The 22,965-nt window shown below is 46.5% G+C and overlaps 1 protein-coding gene across 1 annotated transcript in view; it reads left to right on the forward strand.

Moving 5' to 3' along the window:
* The first annotated feature begins 363 nt into the window (after window positions 1–363).
* The window catches only part of LOC144752581 (uncharacterized), a 730,065-nt gene continuing 707,463 nt past the window's right edge, over window positions 364–22,965 (forward strand). Inside the window, exons 1-3 of the mRNA XM_078640481.1 lie at window positions 364–758; window positions 807–1,779; window positions 8,924–9,730. Coding sequence (XP_078496607.1) covers window positions 501–758; window positions 807–1,779; window positions 8,924–9,730 — 2,038 coding nt within the window. The 5' untranslated portion in view covers window positions 364–500. The remainder of the gene's footprint in view (window positions 759–806; window positions 1,780–8,923; window positions 9,731–22,965) is intronic.

Here is a 22,965-nt window from a genome sequence, read left to right on the forward strand (position 1 = left end):
TAGCATTGGGGAATAATAGATTTTAATAAACAGAAGGGCAGGGCAGGGCAGAGCGGACCTGCATGAAATCTCACCATATCACATAAGGGCAGCACTGAGTGGGGTTTGGATGTGTAGTAGGGTAAATCCTGATGTCCTTGGGGACAGTCTGACCTTGAGCAGGGTAGATCCTCTCCAGCTCTCGAGACAATTTAGTTCTTTCGAGTCATTAGCTGGACTGAATACTTTCTCTTTAAAGCTTAAACAACGTGTGGTGAGACAGGAAGGAGTATTTTGCCCTAATTGGCCTGTGATAATGTGTTTTCTTTTCTATTTTCTTCCCCTTCACAGACACCTGAGGACTTGAACATCAGAATTTAAGAATGGAGAAAAGGTAGGTTCCAAGACAAAAAGGAGAAGTGCAGTGTTCACCTGAACCCGTAAGAGCCACACTCCCATCTTCTCCCATCCATAATGGGCCTTCTTCAAGATCCCAAACTGATGCTCAGAGGGACTTTGAGATGGAAGCACTATCAGGGAACCTGCCTAACATGATCCTTTTATCTATGTTGGAGCAGTTGGAAGCCAAACTGGATAACTTGCAGAATACCCTAGAGGACGTGCCGTCAAGAGTCGCCGGGCTCATGGAGCAAATCTGGATAGCAAAGGGTCTAGATCACCTTGAAAAAGTGTCTTTGGAGAGGGTTAGTCCGGTGGTGGTTAGAGATTGTCCTCTCAGCAGGTCCCCTCCAATCAATCTTTCAGTCGAGGCCAAGGAGGTGAACCCATGCCTTCAATCTACATCTTCACTTGGTCATGATCCACAGCCGAATCAGTGTCTTCATCCTACGTCTCCTCATGGGCATGAACCAAAGCAGAGCCAGTGCCTCCAACCTCTGTCTCCTCGTGGGCATGAACCAAAGCAGAGCCAGTGCCCCCAACCTCTGTCTCCTCATGGGCATGAACCAAGGCAGAGCCAGTGCCCTCAACCTCTGTGTTCTCATGGGCATGAACCAAAGCAGAGCCAGTGCCCCCAACCTCTGTCTCCGGCTGGCCCTGGACCACGGCAGGATGGTACTGGCTCCAGGTGCCCTCCTCCGGATGTTCAAGTCATCCCAGGTGAGCCAAGCCTTCGTCTTCCGCCAGTGTTTGATGATGGACCGGAACCACAGCAGGACCAGTGCATACAACTAGTTTTCCCAGTTGAACAGGAACAAGAGGAGCACGTGAAGAAAGAACCACTGTATGCAGATAGTTGGGACCCACAACAGAACGTCTGCCTGCAGCCACTGTTTCACGAGGGACATGAGCAACAGCAAATCTACTGCACACAACCAATGCTCCCAGATGGGGAGGGAACAAGTGAACTCCTAAAGCAAAAGTTGTTGTGGTTTGATGGTGAGGGTCAACGGCAAAACGTCTGCAGACAACCAGCATTTCAAGAAGACCAGAGTCTGCAGCTCAACACATGCCTGCAGGTTCTTTCTGATGCACATGAATTGCATCAGAACTGCAAGAATGAACCAATGCACCTTGAGACACTCAGTCCAGATCGCGTCTATAAGCTAGAACCACTGAGTCCTGAGGACTACGATCAGAACTACAAGCAAGAACCACTGCACCCTGAGAACCGAGATGAGAACTCTGACCTACAACCCACATGTGCTGATCGGCAGGGCCCATTTGGAGCCTCATCATTCCTGCCACAGAATGCTCCTGATACTGATGGATCTATCGCTAGAGACCCACTGGATAGAGGAAATACAGACGCAGATGCATTGCTGCTCAAAGCCATCCCAGGTATTTGTTTCGTACTGAATTAACATCCAGAATGTCGAGTAACTTGTACAGTTGTGAGGGAATGTAGCATGAAATATTTCCAAAGTTGATGTTTCCAGATTTTTAGTAAGACCTGCAGGGGGCCAAATCTGAGTTGTGTGGACGGGTATCTTTGAGGGGGCCTTGAGTACACCAGAAGCGGTTATGTACCTAGTATCTCCTTTATTTTCGCAAAAGAATTTCTCATTCCCGTTAGGTGATAGGCTAAGAATTGGGACTCTACACATGAAAAATGACCTGAATTCTGGTCTGTGCATGAGGCGCCCCATTCCGGGCTCAAGAACTCTGAGGAATTATGTGGCAGAATCTGTGATTTCAATGCAAGCACCGCGATACTCACCAATCCCCTAAGTGTGAGATGAAAGTGAGGTGTTATTCACCGAGAGTAACATTGCCCTTTTTTGTTGCTAGTGCAAACTAAAGCACTTTAGAGATGGGACTGGGTCTTTGTGATGTTCGAGTGTTCAGAATATAAGAGGATTTCTGGGTCAGTCAGGGTCTGCCGCTTAGAAGGGGAGGAAGGCAGTGTGAAGTGGACAAGTGATCTGTAAGTCAGGTCTGTAGTGGTGGAATGGGTAGGGTAAGACCCGCGGCACCCGAGAGCCTTCGATAAGAGGTGGTTGTTTTTCTGAAGTGTGTAGGTACATGTACATAGAACTGGTGGGCCTGCAGGTCAGAGAGGGCCGGCTGTATTATATCATACTACAACATGTAGAACAACGTACAAGGTCAAGGGAGGTTCAAGATTATGTGTGGTCTGTAGGGTTGGGTGCACAGTACAAGGTGGTCTGAATATCAAGCTGGGTTAGTTGTATTACAGTATGCAGGATTGGGTGATATATTTTCTTATGTTTATTTGATCTAATATGGGCCCCATTATAAGGCCTCAGCTGTGACTCCATAATGTCTCCTGTTACATTTCCCTCAATTTTTTCTCCCTCGAAGTCAGCAATATCAGCAATTACAGAAACTCTGCTGGAGGGTGTGTGAAGTAAATGGTGATTGCTTTGAGATATGTCGAATTACTGTGGAGATTTGGCATCTGATTTCCCCAGTAATTACAGTGTACTATGATTACATAAGATTATTGGCTCTGTGATCATGTCTGTGCGAACAATAGCTTTACAATATCATATGTATCTTTTGAAGCCCAATTCATCTTTCTTCCTTCTTTATATAGCTATTGTGTCTGAGGCCCTCTTTAGACATTTCAGTGCACATTACAAGGACCAAATCATGCAAATTTCTGCCTCTCTGCACAAAATGGTGCAATGCAGTGTGTTGCAATAAGCTGAAAGCATAGCCCTTGCAGCATCTTCCACTTTGGTACTTTTGAAAAATCCTGATTGACCAATCTGTTCATCCTCTCTGCTTGGCCATTACTCTGTGGGTGATGACGACTAGCACATTTATCTTGAACATGGTTCCATCCAATTACTGCTTTATTTCCCTCAAGATAAATTGTTCACCATTATCCGATACCAATTCACACAGAAAACCCTCACTTCCATGTACAAATCATACTTTCAACCAATTTGACATGTTCTCCACAAGCACAATGGCTAATTTCTGAAGCACAGGAAGCATCTGAAACAGACCTAAAAAATCATTACATTCATTGCCCCGCACTCTGTCAGGAAAACCCACTTCTGTCATAAGCAGAACTCTGTATATCATCCTTTTATCATTTTGCAAACAACTGGTAACGCTCTCTAATGAGTTTTTCCACATCCCTCTCCATGTCAGGCCACCAGTATTGCATTGTCAGTCGTTTACTGCTAGATGTCACACCTAAATGTCCTTCACGGCTCACCTCTGACAGAATGAACTTGGCTATCGGTCTGCAGTTCACACAACAAATCGTTTTTCTTTTGGCTATTCTTTCCTCATGAAATGAATCACTTTCAATAAAATAGAATCTTCATCCAATGTCTTTCTCTACTTTGACACACAGACACACAGACACACAGACACACAGACACACAGACACTCACACACTCACACACTCACACACTCACACTCACACAGACACACACACTCACACTCACACTCTCTCTACCCGGCCAACAAATAGTAGTCATTCTCTTTGTTCTCATGTTCCACATCTTCCTGCCCTCAGGGCAGTCGAGGCAAGAAATCAGTATTTTTGTTCCTCTCTCCTGCAGTGTGTTCAAACTCAAAATGATGTTTCAAAAGTTTCAAACTTAACCTCACCAACCTGGCAGTAGCCTGCTGGTCTTCACATTATTACTATTCAAAAAAGGTTGATTATCAGTTCATATTCTGATCTTAGTCCCACATAAGGATGACTTAGCCAGGTCATTTATAGATGTATTTCTGATCTAATGAGTGAATTTTCGGTTGGGATCAGTTTTTGTCTGTCTCTGGATTAATCTTTTAGACATTTCGCTACTTCCGTCCCACAGCAGAGAAAGGTCATCTATATCCCCGATCCAAATCAGCGCATGGTTTGTCATGTTTTCATTTTGTGAAGTCCAGACCACCCGTTATGTGCCCGGGTTAGGCCCATGTATCGAAGTGGCTCATTTCATATATTGTCCAATGTTTTACAGGATCATTTCTGCTGTGACCTTTTGCACATATTTGCATGCATGACAATGTTGGATTTGTTTCTCTGAAACTACTTTGTTTACACATCTAGCTTCGCACAACATTGTCAAGATGCCTTGAACACTAAGTACAAGGCCTCTTGACACACTTTGGACGAATGTCATCTCTATCGTCATCCACAGGGTGACAGGGCTATCTACATATCTATAACATTGTCTAACCTGTACGTACATCACAAGATGCTTTGTATTATAAATAATGAGCATCCCTATAGATTAGTGGAGGAGGCACTACAGCTGACACCCAGGGTCCGTGCGGGCTGAGACTTCACTATGCAGCGGTTTGGCATCTCCGTGGGGGGTGTTCAGTTTGTTACCAATTCGTGGCCTGCATTCTCTCCTGTCATGTCCCTTAGTGGGGATTCTTGGCTTCACACCCACACACACTCTAGGTACACATAGAGTAGGGAGTGCATAGTAGGAGTACGCCGTGGCTAGGGCAACTGCCTCCGGAATCTGGGGATCATGGTTCGATCCCCGGCACCAGCGGCAGATTAGCCCAGCACCATGTGATTCTGGGGAATAGCTTGCTTAATCTTCCCGACGGCCCCCAGCGCCTAGAGACCCTTACGGGTGATTGTGCGCTTTACAAATGTAGGTTATATTATATTGCTGCCTTGCTTATATGTCTGCATATATACACTGTTTTAGCACCATGGTAGAACTATATCTACTATTTACGTGCTTGTAATCACTTTCAGCTGCTTCGGTCTACTGATTATTGCAGCTTATGTATTCTATTCAAGAATAACGTTGGTTCAATAAATATATTGAAAACGTTCCACTCTGTATTCTCTGTATATTTCTCTGAGAGCAAGTAAGCTTGAGTGACTGAGTGAAAGGTCTGTTCTGTTTCCAAGATCCCTGAGGGGTCAGGGTTGTCATGTTCAGTGGTTGCCAGAAACCATTCGCTTCCTGGTAAGGTTAGGGAGTCTTATGTTGGCACTGTGAGCTCGCTGGTCTCTAGGCCAACTCATCCTGTGGAGGTGCCCGGAGCCAGTATAGACACTAATCCAAAGTTTATGTTGTCCAACAAACTTGCAGGTCCTACGGATTAGTGGGAACTACACGACACACCTGTTCCTTCCACCAGACCACAAATACATTTGCAGAGCTGGGAGAGCAGGTGCCCATTGCTGTCCCTGAGATTTGTCTGTAATATCTATCTTTAAATATGAAAATATTGTTATTTAGGCAAAAGTCATGGTCCCAAGCATCCAACCATGTATAGTCATATGGAGATATTGGTCTATTGCAAAAAGCGTGTTCGTAGGCTCTTAGACCTTGCGTGTGTTGTACGCATAATTAGCAAGATCACATCCTAGGTAATTGTCAAATATGATTGTCTCCTGTGTTTATCTTTCGTGGAAAATTCCCTCTATCTTTACAAAAGGATGGGAGGCTCTCCACAAGAATCAGCAATAAATGGTTTTAGTTTATTGCTATGTTTTCCAGTAAACTATTGTTGGAGGGCAGTATACGCCCCCCTTGTGCTTGCATACATTTGTTAGAAGGTAAAAGCATGGTACAGTAGAGGGTAGTGTTTTACACAAATGAAAAATTTGCCATTCCCATTTCACAACAATCCGTATTTAATAATTATTGAAAAGCCGTTTGATCATAATTGCAAACAATCATTAAAACCACATTCTTGCCCTTTATCGGATGACATTGGTACTTATGTTGTCATTACATAATGTGTTAATGGCCTCCCTTTGTCAATTACTCAAGTTGGATCTGATTCTTCCCTTCTTGCCTTGACTGGTGAACAAGTTATTTGAACAAGTCTTTGGCAACCAAGTGCCTAAAGTCATCCAGATTATCATGAGGCAAGGAGGAGTTATGTGTAGCTTGCTTTTTGAAGTGAGTTAGGCTTCCCTGATCTATCTGTGCCTCCTTTCCCAGCAATGCTTCTCGCTCTTTCGTTGCACATATATTTCCATTATCCAGACCAGCCAATGTCATGAAGTATCAGCGTCTCTTGAACACAAGTCATGTTTTCTGTATTGGGCCCCCTATTCTCAAGTTCATTGGCTTCGGTCTGATTTTATGTTGATATCTTAGAAACTGAAATATGTCAATTATACATGAACTGTAATCTAAGTCCCTACTGGGGCAGAAATATAAGTCAAGGTTCTGCATATTTAGTTAATCCTTTGTCAGTTAATGTTGCGATGAGTTAATAATGGAGAATTAATTCATATCTCGCCTTGCTCTATCACCTTTCTCTTCCTATGGGGTGAGTTATCTTTTTGTCTTTCATTTGCTCTTTCCTGTCTTTCTCTTCCTTTGTTTGTGCCTCTTGCTTTTGTTTTTCCTTTTTTATGATATTCCATTGTCCGTCCTTGTCTTAGTAACCCGTACTCAGCGAAAAAAGTGGCAAGTAGGTTGTTTTCCTAGGTAGTTGCTAGCAGAGTCGTCTGAGTCACCTTCTGAGCTTGATTCCTCTGTCAAAAGTTCCTGTCGTCTTTGTGTCAATGGAATTTTGACTGCTCTCCTTACTTATTCGTATCATCTTACAAAGTTTAAGACTCTTCCAGGACAGTAGTACAATTTCGTCTTTTGTAGCTATTACCTCTTTCTTAGCACTTGTTCATCATTCTCGTTGTACTTAAGTTCAGCGCTTATTTTCAAGGCAACACATGTGAGGTTGGAGAACTCCATCAGACTGCAGACTTAGAACTGTAACAAAAAAAACAAGTTAGCAGGCCTTTTCCATCTATGAACTCATGATCTGGAACAACATCCCTGTATCCATCAGGACCGCCCGACATTGCTCCCGTTTAGGAAAGAGTTGAGGACTTCCTTCTTTAAAAATAATTTATGTTCATCTTTGGCTCTAGCTTCAGGCTAGGTTTGCAGTATAGAAATAACATATACATACATACATAAAGAAGCTGGCCAAGCCTACACTAACGTTTGAATACTTTTGAAAAAAACTCTTGTGAAAATGTTCATGGGAGAGTTGAGAATGGTTATCCCACCAGAGCACCCCTGGCATCCAGTTAAGATTTTAATGTTGTTTTATCAAGAGTAACAAGTCCACCTTTTAAGCCACTACATCACTGCAAGCCTTACTGTAGATAGTTGTCTACCTAGTAGCAGTCTCTTCCTCAAACAGTTAGCAAACTACATGACCCATTAGTAGTTTGACAGTTCCTGCAAGTTTACAAAGACAAAGTTAAATATGCATCCAGTGTTAAACATGCACTCATGCTCTACATTATCAGAATTGAAAATGTATGAAAAATAGGGCAGTTTTTGTACCGGCACAATTTAGCATATGGTTTTCTACTCGTGTAGAGACTAGGGGTGGCCGTAATTTGCGTAATCGTGTTACGCAAAGCTCAGCGTAAAAATATTCCGTGAGCACGCAGAATTCTGCAAACACGCGGAATTGCTTCTTCTGCTCCTTCACAATGCTTTTTTCCTGTTCGCGAACGTTGTTTGCGTGCTCGGGGGGAAATATCTTGCAAACACACATTTTGAAAGCGTGAACAAGCAAAAAATTCTACAAAGCCGCGGATCGCGGAGGTTTTGGCAATTCCACTTTCTCCGCAGAATGTGAAATTACCCAAATTCCACAAATTCTGCAAGTGGAACTGAATTTACCACCCAGGTCGAGCGGAGACACCACATAGAAATACCACAGGCTGAGTCCACATGTGATAAAGATGCAACCATGGCTTTTCTACCCAACATACCTCTAGTAGATAATTTGTAAAGCAGAAACATTTGGTTCTGTGCATCCTTTCATAAAATATTTCTCTGGTGACATCAACATATTCGGTCGTTGAGGTATGTGGGTCCGATGTTGTTGAGGGATTTGTAGGCGTGGGTGAGGAGTTTGAAGGTGATCCTCTTCTCGACGGGGAGCAAGTGGATGCTTCGTAGATGTTGGGTCATATGTTTGTGGCGTGGTGTCCCTAGAATGAGCCTGGCTGTGGCGTTCTGGACCTTTCCGGTTCTTTTAAGTTATGGCACAACCTGTGATGTGCCACAGCTTGCTGCAAATGGAAAATGTTACTCTCTTGCAAATACTGTCAGCTTGTCATGTTGCAGGCTCACATGCATCACCCACTTGCTGTATGGTAGGAAAGTATACAGGTTGCTCAGATTAGGCAGTTTATTTTTTTTATTTTACACATATAAGCAGTTGTACTCCGATGGAGAAAACAACACAATGATTTTAATTGGAGTCTGCGCACTGATGCATTATGCCTTTCTGGTATGGGATTACGAGTCGTTCTCCAGAACTCAATATTAAATTAGGTATTTTTAGTAGTCAGAACCTAATTCATGAGAGGTCACCATATGTGAACTGTAGTACTACAAGCAGCAAATGATTGTTTACAGGTAGTACCATTTTCCTTCCTTCCTAGATATTACTGTCCACCTTTCTCATATTATAACCGTGCATTTCTTTCAAGAAATATTTCCCAAGTATAATTCTCATTGTTCATTTTATTCTGCAGCACAGCAGTCACAGACAGAAAGTATGAATGGGAAAGAAAAACGTAAAGCTTCTGGAGGAAGGATGAATTTTGCTTATAAAATGAATGAAGGAAAACACCAAGGAATACAGAGGAGGGAGAATTTTAACAATCAAACACTACTTACATGGCAGAAAAGAATAGGCACCAGTCTAAGAGCTTATGCCTGTACTGAGTGTAAGAAAACATTTACTGGAAAGACGCATTTTTTACTGCACGAACAAACGCACACAGATCGGTATCCCTACACTGAGCATGAAATGAGGTTTGCTGATAAGGCAACACATGAAAAAACTCACAAAGGAGAGCGGCCCTTTCACTGCAATATCTGTGAGAAAAGTTTTACTCAGAAGGGAAATCTTCTACAACATCAAAGCGTACACACAGGAGAGAAGCCTTATCACTGCACTGTGTGTTCTAAACCCTTTTCTCAGAAGGCGACCCTTGTACGGCATCAAAGAACTCACACAGGAGAGAGGCCTTATCACTGCACTGTGTGTTCCAAACCCTTTTCTCGGAAGGCACACCTTGTACTGCATCGAAGAACACACACCGGAGAGAGGCCTTATCACTGCACTGTGTGTTCCAAGAGGTTTTCTCGAAAGGCGACCCTTGTACAACATCAACGCGTACACACAGGAGAGAGGTCTTATCACTGCACTGTGTGTTCCAAGGGCTTTACTCTTAAGGCAGCCCTTGTACGCCATCAAAGCATACACACAGGAGAGGGGCCTTATCACTGCACTGTGTGTTCCAAGAGATTTTCTCGGAAGGCGACCCTTGTACGGCATCAAAGCGTACACAGGCCAGAGGCTTTCTCACTGCACTGTGTGTAGCAAGAGATTTGATCTTAAGGCAAGCCTTGTACGCCATCAAAGAACACACAGGCGACGGCCATGACGCCGTACAGGATATGGAAACTGCTGTAAACAAAAGGTGTTGCTCAGTAACCTCAAGTAACACATACAAGATGGAATCCTTCTCGAAGCACTGCCAAAAAACCTTCATTTAAAAAAAGAAATGTGATCTTTTACATCATCTAAGAATCTACAGCTAAAGTTAGACCTCTTATGACATCTAACAATCCTTCTGGGCTGAGATCCTCCCTTTCCTCTGAATGTCAGAAGAGCTTTGAGTTAAAGGACAAACTCTAACATTTGCAGCGTCTCCAAACAGAATGTAGGTTCTTCAACGTCACTAACGTCACTTCACCAAGCAACAAACTTCACAGAGGCTGCTTCACTGCGAATTAAACCTGTCAGACTCTCATGAAATGTGTGCAATGTTGAGGACATGTTACCAAGTGTGGATCATAAACTATCCTGATAGACATAACTTCTGGGACTCAACAAAAAATTATTGAAAGACCTGAGCACATGGGAAAAAGAAACTAGGAGAAGAAATACGAATCAAAAACCACTTGAGGACAAAAATATAAACTCCTTTCATCACTAAAGCAGGAACTTCTACTCCCTATCAGTATCTTCAGACCGGCTGTGTAAATATTCTGTACAACCCATCCAGGCTGAGAGAACAAAAGAGGATTCATGACTGTCTAGATTCTAACAACATACAAAGTTGGCACCAACCTTATAATCCTGCAGTTTCAACTGCCGAGACTGTGACACATTTCACAATGTTTTGAGATGGTTTATTCTGGTGAGAATTTTCTTTTTTTTATAATCAATTTTATTATCATTTTGAAAAGAAAGAAAAAAAGACAGCATACATCTTACACAGTAAAGCCAATTCCATCTCCAACAAACAGTAAAAAAAAACACTGTGTGGGTAGGAGTATTTATGCAAGCCACCCAAGCTGGAAAGCAGCACCCCGTTACATGGAACTGCCAAAACTGACAATTTAAAACAGTACGTTCAGCCATTTGCCCCAAACCCTATGGCACCTCGTGAGACAACCATGTTCCTCCTGGACCACGCACCAATCCACTCCCTGGTGCGAATTTCACACGGTAGGGGGGTTGGGCTGGGCCCAGGCCGCTGCAATATCTCATTTAGCCACAGCGACCGCCGTTCCCAGAAAATGTTTGTCTGCTCTAGAGCTGTCCAAACCTTCACCCAGGAGAAGACGTAAGGGATCGTGTGGAACCTGCCGACCCAAGGTCTGTGTGAGCTCAGATTCCACCTTGGACCAAAAGGGGTAAAGGCCTGGGCAAAGCAAACCATGTGGTAGAAGTCGGCTGTAGTTTTGGTCGCTATTTTGGTGAGAATGAAATACACAAAAACTAACGTTCACATACATTACAAAACAAAGCACATTGTCTGATAGAGACACTGTAAGGAGTATTTCATCTCTAAACTATCCTAAAGGACAATCAACCTCGGCAGGAATTAAGTCACTGCACTGGCTTCCCATCCAGCAGCGGGTAGAATTTAAGGCCTTATGCCTGGTGCACAAAGCACTTTATGGTGGAGGTGCTGAGGATATCCCAAAAAAATTCCTACCTTATACCCCCCCAAGTACCTTAGATCTGCTAATTTGGGCCTTATCCAGATTGCTAAGATCAGACGGACAAGATGGGATGGCAGGACTTTATCAAGTTGTGCAGAAAAGTTATGGAACAAAATGCCTATGGCCATGAAATTTCAATCTAATCAGCAGGTCTTTAGGAAGGACTTGAAAACATGGCTGTTCACTTCCACATAGTCCCCTGGTAACACAGGCCATACTTCCTTTCTACATACACTAGCGCCAAGACACCACGGCAATCGAGCGCTCTATAAACATATATCCTATCCTATCCTATTTGGGCAAGTGCTGGAGCTTGCTGTGGCTGGTAGCAAGCCCTAGATCTGCAGTGACATGTGGATCTCTAGGAATGAACTAAGTAGCAATTGTGGCATGTATGTGTGTGCAATGATGAGACGCCCTGGGTGCTAAGTGAATGATGAGACTTAGGAATTGGGGGCCTCAGCTAAAGCTGTGATACTGGAATATTGTCAAGAGCAAGCCAGCGGGTCACAAGATTGTTACAGCTGCGTTGGCACATTTACGGCATATCAGCCAGACATAAAACTTTATTCGGCTTACATAGGCTCTAAAAGTACAAGTTACTAGCATATTAGACTCAAAATTAATTTACTAAAACACAGTTATTTTTTGGCGACAGATGTTTGTCCCACGCATTAAAATCAGTGCGAACAGCACCACGCACAGTGCAAGAGGGAACTGCATCTTTCCGCCGCTTGAATAGAAGTTCTACTAGAGCGGCAGCTTCCTCAACGCGAATGGAAGGTTTCTCAACACGAGTGCTAGTGCCCATCCCCGGGCAGCCGCGTTGAGAAATCTCGTTGGGAGATGGTCTAGTGCTGGATTTTCCTTGCTCACGCTCGCCAATTTAACGTTGGTGAGCACAAGCAAGGAAAAGTTTTTCTGAACTCCGAGTGTCTGAGGAGTGCAAAAACTCCACAAAGTCTACCAACGGAGCTGAGTTCACCGCCCAGACCTAATGTTTATGTCTCTGTATATAAGTGTTGAGAGAAAATGTTTTGGAGCTATCACGTCAAGAATTAAAAATTTTATTTAGCACATATTGGTGGGAATAATGCTTCTTTTTCTATTACTGGATTTGCACAGCAAACAATCAACAGTAAACTTAAAAACGGCATTTCCCATGATGTCAGTAACCACAGTCCGCAAATCACTGCCCATTATGCTCAGGTATGACCAGCACCATCTTACTACCTCCTCTTTGAGTATGCTCAGTTTCAAACAGTTCAACCACAATATCCGGGTCCTAGATGGGATTACCTTCTATGTCTAACCTGGAACGATGCATTCGTTGTATAAATGTCACTCAGCTGAAGAGCTGTAAAGCTCCAGCTTGAAGCCTGTTACCCTGTCTAGTATCCAGGTGTCTTGAGACATGTCCCAGTTGTTAAAGAAATATCTCACTTTTCCCCCCACCCAAACGTTGTTTGACATGGAATGATCTATACCCTGAAAAATAAGCATGGAGGGATGTCTCGCTCTGGGCGGTCCCCCTTAATGGAATTATTGTAGTCCTTCTCAGTAGTAAGGGCATCAGGGGCCGAGTACCCTGGTACTTGTCAGCTACTTTCTCTAGGCAAATAGTTTTGATCTTGCTGGTGCAAACTCTGGCCTCATTTACAAGAGGCTTGCCCAGCTGGAGCGTCACTTTTCTTTTAAAGCTAGTGTGGTGCAGGCCTCTGAATCATATCTACAAGGCGACGGAAAACGCTTCATGGATATGGAGTAAGGCTAGGCAGCGCAAAGCGCTGCGTTGGCTTACTCTGGACCAAGGAGGCATTCCATGGGTGTTGATGTGGGTGGTCCCACGAAACACCCATTTATTTTGACACCGCCCAAGATTTAGACACTCAAGTAAACCTGGGTGTAGGAACTGGGGTCACCAGTTCCCCGGGGGTAGCCTGGCACGAGCAGGTAGGCACCCGAAAGCTTAGGTGTTAAGTGACTACACAGCACACACAACCACTGAGACAATAACATGCACGTAATGACTGACGCCACTCCAGTGAGTTTGGATTAAAACGATAAACTTTTATCTCAGATCAAGGTTCAGGGTAATCAAATATCACAGTATCAATTCATTCCATCAGAGGGGAGTCAAGGGAGCAGTTCAATAATCAATATAGCATGTCGCAATAAACATTTCATAGAAGGATTAGCATTTCATAACTTAGCACTAAACATTTCAGTAGGTAACTGTAGGCTTTCAGGAAAGCATTTCATTCAGGGGAATAAGCGTTTCCTCACTCAGTGATAACCAGTGCCTCATGTAACTGTAAGCAGTCAGGAGATGCGGCACTAAGTAGGAGTAAACATTTCATTTAGAATAAACATGTCATCAGGTCACACTAATCATGGCATTAGGCAGGGATAAACAACCTGTCGTAGAACCAGGTCATTAGACTGGGATAAGCCTATCATCGGGTAAAGGTGAACACTTCCTTATGTAAGAATAAACCTTTTTATTTGCACTCAGGAAGACCCAAGACATTAGAGGTCAGGCAACATCACATTAGGTAAAGCAACCCTGTCATTATAAACCTGTAGGCAGTTAGTTAACATTTCCTCAGTCGGGAATAACTATTTCAATGAATAGGGATAACCACTTCAATAGGTAAGACCCACCATCTCATTCCTCAGCACTAAACATGCATTAGGCGCTCATGACCATTTCATAATATGAGCAACTCAGGAGTTAACCGTAGACTTTCATTTAGCATCTCCTGTGGCAGGAATGTAACCTCTTATGCAGGCATAGAACATTTCATTGAGCCTTAGTAAAATCTTCCAGTGCACCTGAAAACCATTTCCTTATGCAAAGATAAACATCTCATTAGGGGTAAACCAACATTCCATCCCCCAAGAATAAACAGGCCACTAAAAGAGAACATCAGGCAGGAATAAGCACATTTCCTTAATCAGGAGTAGACAGGGCCTTAAGCTGGGTTATTCAGCGGGGGTAACCATTCCATTAGCCACATTAAGCATGTAAAACTTTGGGCCAGGGGACCAATAAACCAGCACAACAGCGGTACTCTCTGAGAACCTGCCTAGGGGCAGGTTAGCACAACCAGTCCCCCAACGTGGGGCTAACTTTATTAGAATTCGGGCCCCCAAATGGCTTACAGGGCTCTTGCCCAGTTCAGAGGGACTTCAGCGTCATTCCAGGCCAACGGGGCCCAACAACAGTGTTCCCCCAGGTGAGGGGTGAACTCAGGGCCTCCCGCCCTCCTCCCCGTGGTTACCTTCTCTCTTCGGCCTTTCCAGGGCCCTTGCGGAGGTTTTCGGTAGGGGGAGGGCTCCTATTCTCCTTCTTGAGCCCTCTGGTGGTGTCAGTTACGAGGGAGGGCTCTTACCCTTTCCTGAGCCCCCCCCGTCAGGCCCCGTGCTGCAGTGGAACCGGTCCCGGCTCCTCAGGCCTCGGGACCGGTCAGGGACACAGCGCGGGCAGCAGGAGAAGCAGGACAGGCCCGGCCTCCCTCTCGTGCCTGCTCGGGCCCAAGAAACAATCACCGGAGGTTGAAGGGAGGCGTGCCTGAGGCCGCCAATGGCAGCGCGGCCCTCGGGCGGCCCCGCCTCCCTTCCAGCAGTAGGCCTCAAGGACGAGGGCGCGGCCGGTGACGCGGCTGGCGTCCCCCGTCACATGATGGGGTTATTCTTTGGCCTCAAAGGCCTTGCGCAGCCTCACGGTAATCCCGCAGTGGCCCTCCTTAGACTCCGGGGGCTGCGCGAGGGAGATCCCGAACAAGGCAGGACAACTTCAGGGCCCAGCACAGCCCAATACGGAGCAGCGGCGGTGAGTTGTGCTCTTGCGGGGGTCACAGCGCTTCAGGCCGGAGACCTCCTGGGAGGCAATAGCGCCTCGGGGCCACAGCGCTGGGGACGTTAGGCTTCACAGCCCCTCCCGGCAGTCCTGGCACCAGCGCTTGGAGGACACGGTGCTTCAGGGGCAACAGCAGTTCGCGTGACACAACGCGGCCCAGTACCAAGCAGGGGGGAATAATACAGCGCTGTGGGGAGGCACCGCAGGTCTGGAGAGGCCAGCGCTTGGTAGAGATAGCGCCTGGGCAATCAACAGGTTAACAGGCTACAGCGCTTGGGCAGCTTCTTTAATAGCGCTTCACAGGTAGTTTATTTAAGTTGGAGGCAGATCACAGTTCAAACAGGACAGGCCACACGACAGTGGCAGATCAGAAAAGGGGACCCAGGTGGCGTCAGGAAGCGCAGGGGGTGACACAGCGCCAATACCTGGTTGATCCCCAAGTAGTCAGGTGGTCTCTAGGTTTCTTCTTGGCGCTAGATGGATCTTGCGCCCTTTGTAGATAGTTGCTTGGTTTCTTAAAAGGGGGGTTGAGTTGAGGGCTGCTGACAGGATTTCTCAGCAGGTCACTGTAGATGTCCCTGGGTTCCCCTCCCGCCGGGCTAGTTCAGTCGGCTAGCTCAGGGTACCTCACTCAACTTGGAAGGCAGCACCTAAGCCCTGTCACTCCCAGTGGCATAGGCCCCTGACTAGGCCCTACCACCTAAATCTCCTGCGTGGGTCCCCCAGGTCAGTGATGCCCCAACTGCCTGGAAAGTTTCCCTCCCTTTCCTTTTATAGGCCCAGGTCTGGTGCCCACCCTCTATTCTAGAAGGTGCCAGGAGCTTCCCTACTCTAACTGTGAGCAAGCAAGGCAGGCTGGAATGGCAACAATGTATGGGGACTCAGCCAGCTCCTGGCAACTAGAATGCATCTTAACAAGACCACGCTGCAGTAACAGGGACCTACAGCAGCCATGTTGAAGGTAGAGAGCACCTGCACCTAGCATTGATTTTAACATTACCCAGGGCATTTCAACCTCACAGGGCCTATACACCTTTGTTACAATGGGGGGACATCCTGGATTCGGGGAAGCGAAAAGCAAACAATTTCCGGGCAAAGGGCCGAGACCAACACTCGGGCAGTGCCAAAACCTTACACCTCCCCAAAGCGGCATAATGAGGAGAAATGTTTTCATTTCTCCTCTTTTATTCCTCTTTCCATGTGTGTCACGTTCTTCAGCAGACATAGACCCCAGTGCACCATGGTGCAAGGGTGTCTGTGTTGGCGCTCGGCTGCAAAATGTGCGCCTGAAAGGCCAGTAATGCACTGTGTCCTGTATGGTGCACTCCTGCCCTTTTGATTGGTGCAGAGCAGTGCACCAAAAAAGACTTGCAATGCTGCTGTATGCCAATTCTTGGCAAATGAGGCCCTCAGTGTTCCTCGATCAGTGTATGAGGTGATATTGAACGAGTCTTGTGGTCTAATTATCACAGCTCAGCCTTGGGCTTATCGCTCGTGCAAAGCGGAGTGGGCACACTGGAGCGCGTGCATCAAAGCAGGCAGTAGAAGACTGCGCTCCTCCGATCAGAGAGGGTGCAGTCTGACCCAAATCAACTACTCCACAGATGAAAACGCTGTGGCAATTGCCCACCGATTGCATCACTCGGCAGACAAGTTTAGAAGCTTCTCTTTCAATTACATTAACAATCAAATAAAAGAATCAACCAAGAAGCAAATACACCGTACATAGCTTATATAAGAAGATATCACCACAACCAGATATCTGAATGATAACTGTAGGAAACTGGCTCTTTATATAGTATACCAAAAAGAGGTATACTGTGCATTGAGTCATGAGTGGATGGGGTTTGCTTTAGCAATCTCAAGTTGCTCTTCTACGGAGTAGTGAGGTCGAACAGCTTTAGGCTTATCAGAGAGGAGTGTCAGACATCTGCGATACACGCACAGAGTCAATAAATGGTACACACGACTCAATAAGGAGATATATAACCCTTGATATATATATCTAGGCACCAGAATCAATACGATCAGGTAACAGTGCAATTTACATAAGCGTCAATGCTATCCTATGGAGGAAAAACAAATACTGCATACAAGTTCTTTACAGCGACTCACCTGATCACTCTCTTGGACTTAAGGTGAGTATGGGGCAAGGTCCAAGGCAGCATCAACAGGTCACCCTCAGGGGCACTAGGGCAGCCGGGTGCAGTGGTGCAATCCAGCATCTGGTGCCCAATGTTAATCTACGGGGATCGGTCTGGTTGAACAAAGGCTGCAGGTTTGGACTGGGAGGCCAGTCAGGCTAAATCAGCAGGTGGACTCGGCTCTTATGATGCTCCGGGACACATTTGGTCCTCTTCGCCAACGATGCATGCAAGTGTTGGGTTTTTGGTGTCTGGAGTTCTCTCAGTCCTGAAGGATGCATGCAGGATGCAGGGAAGCAGCTCTGCTGCTCCATGGGTGATCCCGGTTCGTGGTTGAAGTGCTGACACTTCTCTCAGGCTTCTGCAGACACGGCAGCTGCAGGACAAGTGGTCATTGTCACAGTCATCAAGGACAGCAGTCCGGTTGGCACCAAGTCAGTTAGTGTCTCCTGTTCCTTCTTGTGAATCTTCACTACAAGTCTTCTTGTTTCAGGTCATCAGGATCTCATTTCATGGTGCCAGGAGCTCCCCTAAATACTGGATTTAGGGGAGTGAAGGGTAGTAGCCAAAGAGTCCTGAGGGAAGTGGGCATTACTCTGTCCCAGAGTACCTAATTCTTTCATCACAAAGATGACTCTGAGATTTCACGTTCACTCAGGTAGCCCATCTTAGGGGTGGAACTATCCTGAAGGTGAACACACCTTTCTGACTACTAATGTTCCCTCCTTGTCCAGGCGCCGAACAGACCCTGGCCAAGAGGGATCAGCATCCTCTCCTGTGAGCGAAGCCAGGTTCCCAAAGGCGGTGGGCTCTTTGAAGCTCCCTGCCTTGGAATACTAATTCAGAGGTCATCCTGTGGGAAGGGTTGTAAACACCCTCTGCCTGAGCGGGCTTTGTGTCGGACCTCCTGAGAGAAAGGCCGTCACCCTTGGGTGCCAGAACCTTGTCTGTGGTGACAGGCTGGCTAGGACCAGTCAGCGTAGCACACTGGTAGTTGGTAGGTTTCTAAGGTGCCCTCTGGGTGCATGTATTAATAAATCACCACTGGAGTCAGCGTGGGCGTATTAATACGAGATGTTTGATACCATCATGTAGTTGGGGAACTCGTTTTCACCAGTGTTCTGCACATGCACTTAAAACTGCTTCCCTGTTCACTTTTACAGGCAGTAATGGAACTGACCAACACAGTGCCATATCTGCTCATGCAGATTTCTCCACACATGTAGCATAGTGCTCCCTGCCTTAGGGCTTTAAGTCCTGCTGTAGGGGTGACTTACCTACACTGCATGCAGTGTATGCTGTCATGGCAGACAGGGAGGTGAGCGATGTGGTGTTTCCACTTTAGTCTGCACCAAGACTTGCAGCCTGCTGTGGCAGTGCGTATGTTTTTGCTGAGGGGTCCCTTAGGGTGGCACAATATATGCTGCAGCCCTTAGGTACCCTCTTTAGTCTCCTTGCCCTAGGTACCAGGGGTACCATTTACTAAGGACTTACAGAGGGTGCTAAAGGTATTGCTATTTGTGGAAACAATAGAACAGTTTTGGGAAAGAGATCTGGCAATGGAAACCTGGTTAGCAGGAACCCAATGCGATTTCAGCCAAAATCGCATCAAATACTAGATAAAGTAAGGGTGACCATGTCAAAAAAAGCAAAAACAACAATTGATGGACAGAATGCAGAACAATGTCATACATTCACCCCAGTACAGAGATCTGGGTCTAAATCCATCATTTTTTTGCACTCCATACCACCCCAGGTCAGACATGGCCATATGCAAATCAGTCTTGACCCTGTGCCTCATGGGAATAGTCCACCCCGAACTGCCAAGCCATGTCTTTCCTGGACCGGAATCAAGCATCCAAGGACCAGTTTCTGGCTATCAGCCTTCATCAGCCTGGATAGCTTGACTCCAGTGGTGTGGAGAGCATGGGGCTCACGTCTGAGCATACCCATCCCACTCGGGGTGACAAATACAAAAACAACAATTGATGGATAGAATGCAGAACAATGTCATACATTCACCCCAGTACAGAGATCTGGGCCTAAATCCATCGTTTTTTTGCACTCCACACCACCCCAGGTCAGACATGGCCATATGCAAATCAGCCTTGACCCTGTGCCTCATGGGAACAGTCCAGCCCGAACTGCCAAGCCATGTCTTTCCTGGACCGGAATCAAGCATCCAAGGACCGGTTTCTGGCTATCAGCCTGGATAGCTTGACTCCAGTGGTGTGGAGAGCATGGGGCTCACGTCTGAGCATACCCATCCCACTCGGGGTGACAAATGCAAAAACAACAATTGATGGATAGAATGCAGAACAATGTCATACATTCACCCCAGTACAGAGATCTGGGCCTAAATCCATCGTTTTTTTGCACTCCACACCACCCCAGGTCAGACATGGCCATATGCAAATCAGCCTTGACCCTGTGCCTCATGGGAACAGTCCAGCCCGAACTGCCAAGCCATGTCTTTCCTGGACCGGAATCAAGCATCCAAGGACCGGTTTCTGGCTATCAGCCTGGATAGCTTGACTCCAGTGGTGTGGAGAGCATGGGGCTCACGTCTGAGCATACCCATCCCACTCGGGGTGACAAATGCAAAAACAACAATTGATGGATAGAATGAAGAACAATGTCATACATTCACCCCAGTACAGCGATCTGGGCCAAAATCCATCGTTTTTTTGCACTCCACACCACCCCAGGTCAGACATGGCCATATGCAAATCAGTCTTGACCCTGTGCCTCATGGGAACAATTCAGCCCGAACTGCCAAGCCATGTCTTTCCTGGACCGGAATCAAGCATCCAAGGACCGGTTTCTGGCTATCAGCCTTCATCAGCCTGGATAGCTTGACTCCAGTGGTGTGGAGAGCATGGGACTCAAGTCTGAGCATACCCATCCCACTCGGGGTGACAATTGCAAAAACAACAATTGATGGACAGAATGCAGAACAATGTCATACATTCACCCCAGTAAAGAGATCTGGGCCTAAATCCATCGTTTTTTTGCACTCCACACCACCCCAGGTCAGACATGGCCATATGCAAATCAGTCTTGACCCTGTGCCTCATGGGAACAGTCCAGCCCGAACTGCCAAGCCATGTCTTTCCTGGACCGGAATCAAGCATCCAAGGACCGGTTTCTGGCTATCAGCCTTCATCAGCCTGGATAGCTTGACTCCAGTGGTGTGGGGAGCATGGGGCTCACGTCTGAGCATACCCATCCCACTCGGGGTGACAAATGCAAAAACAACAATAGATGGACAGAATGCAGAACAATGTCATACATTCACCCCAGTACAGAGATCTGGGCCTAAATCCATCGTTTTTTTGCACTCCACACCACCCCAGGTCAGACATGGCCATATGCAAATCAGTCTTGACCCTGTGCCTCATGGGAACAGTCCAGCCCGAATTGCCAAGCCATGTCTTTCCTGGACCGGAATCAAGCATTCAAGGACCGGTTTATGGCTATCAGCCTTCATCAGCCTGGCAAGCTTGACTCCAGTGGTGTGGAGAACATGGGACTCACGTCTGAGCATACCCATCCCACTCGGGGTGACAAATGCAAAAACAACAATTGATGGACAGAATGCAGAACAATGTCATACATTCACCCCAGTACAGAGATATGGGCCTAAATCCATCGTTTTTTTGCACTCCACACCACCCCAGGTCAGACATGGCCATATGCAAATCAGTCTTGACCCTGTGCCTCATGGGAACAGTCCAGCCCGAATTGCCAAGCCATGTCTTTCCTGGACCGGAATCAAGCATTCAAGGACCGGTTTATGGCTATCAGCCTTCATCAGCCTGGCAAGCTTGACTCCAGTGGTGTGGAGAACATGGGACTCACGTCTGAGCATACCCATCCCACTCGGGGTGACAAATGCAAAAACAACAATTGATGGACAGAATGCAGAACAATGTCATACATTCACCCCAGTACAGAGATATGGGCCTAAATCCATCGTTTTTCTGCACTCCACACCACCCCAGGTCAGACATGGCCATATGCAAATCAGTCTTGACCCTGTGCCTCATGGGAACAGTCCAGCCCGAACTGCCAAGCCATGTCTTTCCTGGACCGGAATCAAGCATTCAAGGACCGGTTTCTGGCTATCAGCGTTCATCAGCCTGGATAGCTTGACTCCAGTGGTGTGGAGAGCATGGGACTCACGTCTGAGCATACCCATCCCACTCGGGGTGACAAATGCAAATACAACAATTGATGGACAGAATGCAGAACAATGTCATACATTCACCCCAGTACAGAGATCTGGGCCTAAATCCATAGTTTTTCTGCACTCCACACCACCCCAGGTCAGACATGGCAATATGCAAATCAGTCTTGACCCTGTGCCTCATGGGAACAGTCCAGCCCGAACTGCCAAGCCATGTCTTTCCTGGACCGGAATCAAGCATCCAAGGACCGGTTTCTGGCTATCAGCCTTCATCAACCTGGATAGCTTGACTCCAGTGGTGTGGGGAGCATGGGGCTCACGTCTGAGCATACCCATCCCACTCGGGGTGACAAATGCAAAAACAACAATAGATGGACAGAATGCAGAACAATGTCATACATTCACCCCAGTACAGAGATCTGGGCCTAAATCCATCGTTTTTTTGCACTCCACACCACCCCAGGTCAGACATGGCCATATGCAAATCAGTCTTGACCCTGTGCCTCATGGGTACAGTCCAGCCCGAACTGCCAAGCCATGTCTTTCCTGGACCGGAATCAAGCATTCAAGGACCGGTTTCTGGCTATCAGCCTTCATCAGCCTGGATAGCTTGACTCCAGTGGTGTGGAGAGCATGGGACTCACGTCTGAGCATACCCATCCCACTCGGGGTGACAAATGCAAAAACAACAATTGATGGACAGAATGCAGAACAATGTCATACATTCACCCCAGTACAGAGATCTGGGCCTAAATCCATAGTTTTTCTGCACTCCACACCACCCCAGGTCAGACATGGCAATATGCAAATCAGTCTTGACCCTGCGCCTCATGGGAACAGTCCAGCCCGAACTGCCAAGCCATGTCTTTCCTGGACCGGAATCAAGCATCCAAGGACCGGTTTCTGGCTATCAGCCTTCATCGGCCTGGAAAGATTGACTCCAGTGGTGTGGAGAGCATGGGACTCACGTCTGAGCATACCCATCCCACTCGGGGTGACAAATGCAAAAACAACAATTGATGGACAGAATGAAGAACAATATCATACATTCACCCCAGTACAGAGATCTGGGCCTAAATCCATCGTTTTTTTGCACTCCACACCACCCCAGGTCAGACATGGCCATATGCAAATCAGTCTTGACCCTGTGCCTCATGGGAACAGTCCAGCCCGAACTGCCAAGCCATGTCTTTCCTGGACCGGAATCAAGCATCCAAGGACCGGTTTCTGGCTATCAGCCTGGATAGCTTGACTCCAGTGGTGTGGAGAGCATGGGGCTCACGTCTGAGCATACCCATCCCACTCGGGGTGACAAATGCAAAAACAACAATTGATGGATAGAATGAAGAACAATGTCAT

This window comes from Lissotriton helveticus, chromosome 1_1, assembly GCF_964261635.1.
Source record: "Lissotriton helveticus chromosome 1_1, aLisHel1.1, whole genome shotgun sequence".
Taxonomy (NCBI): domain Eukaryota; kingdom Metazoa; phylum Chordata; class Amphibia; order Caudata; family Salamandridae; genus Lissotriton; species Lissotriton helveticus.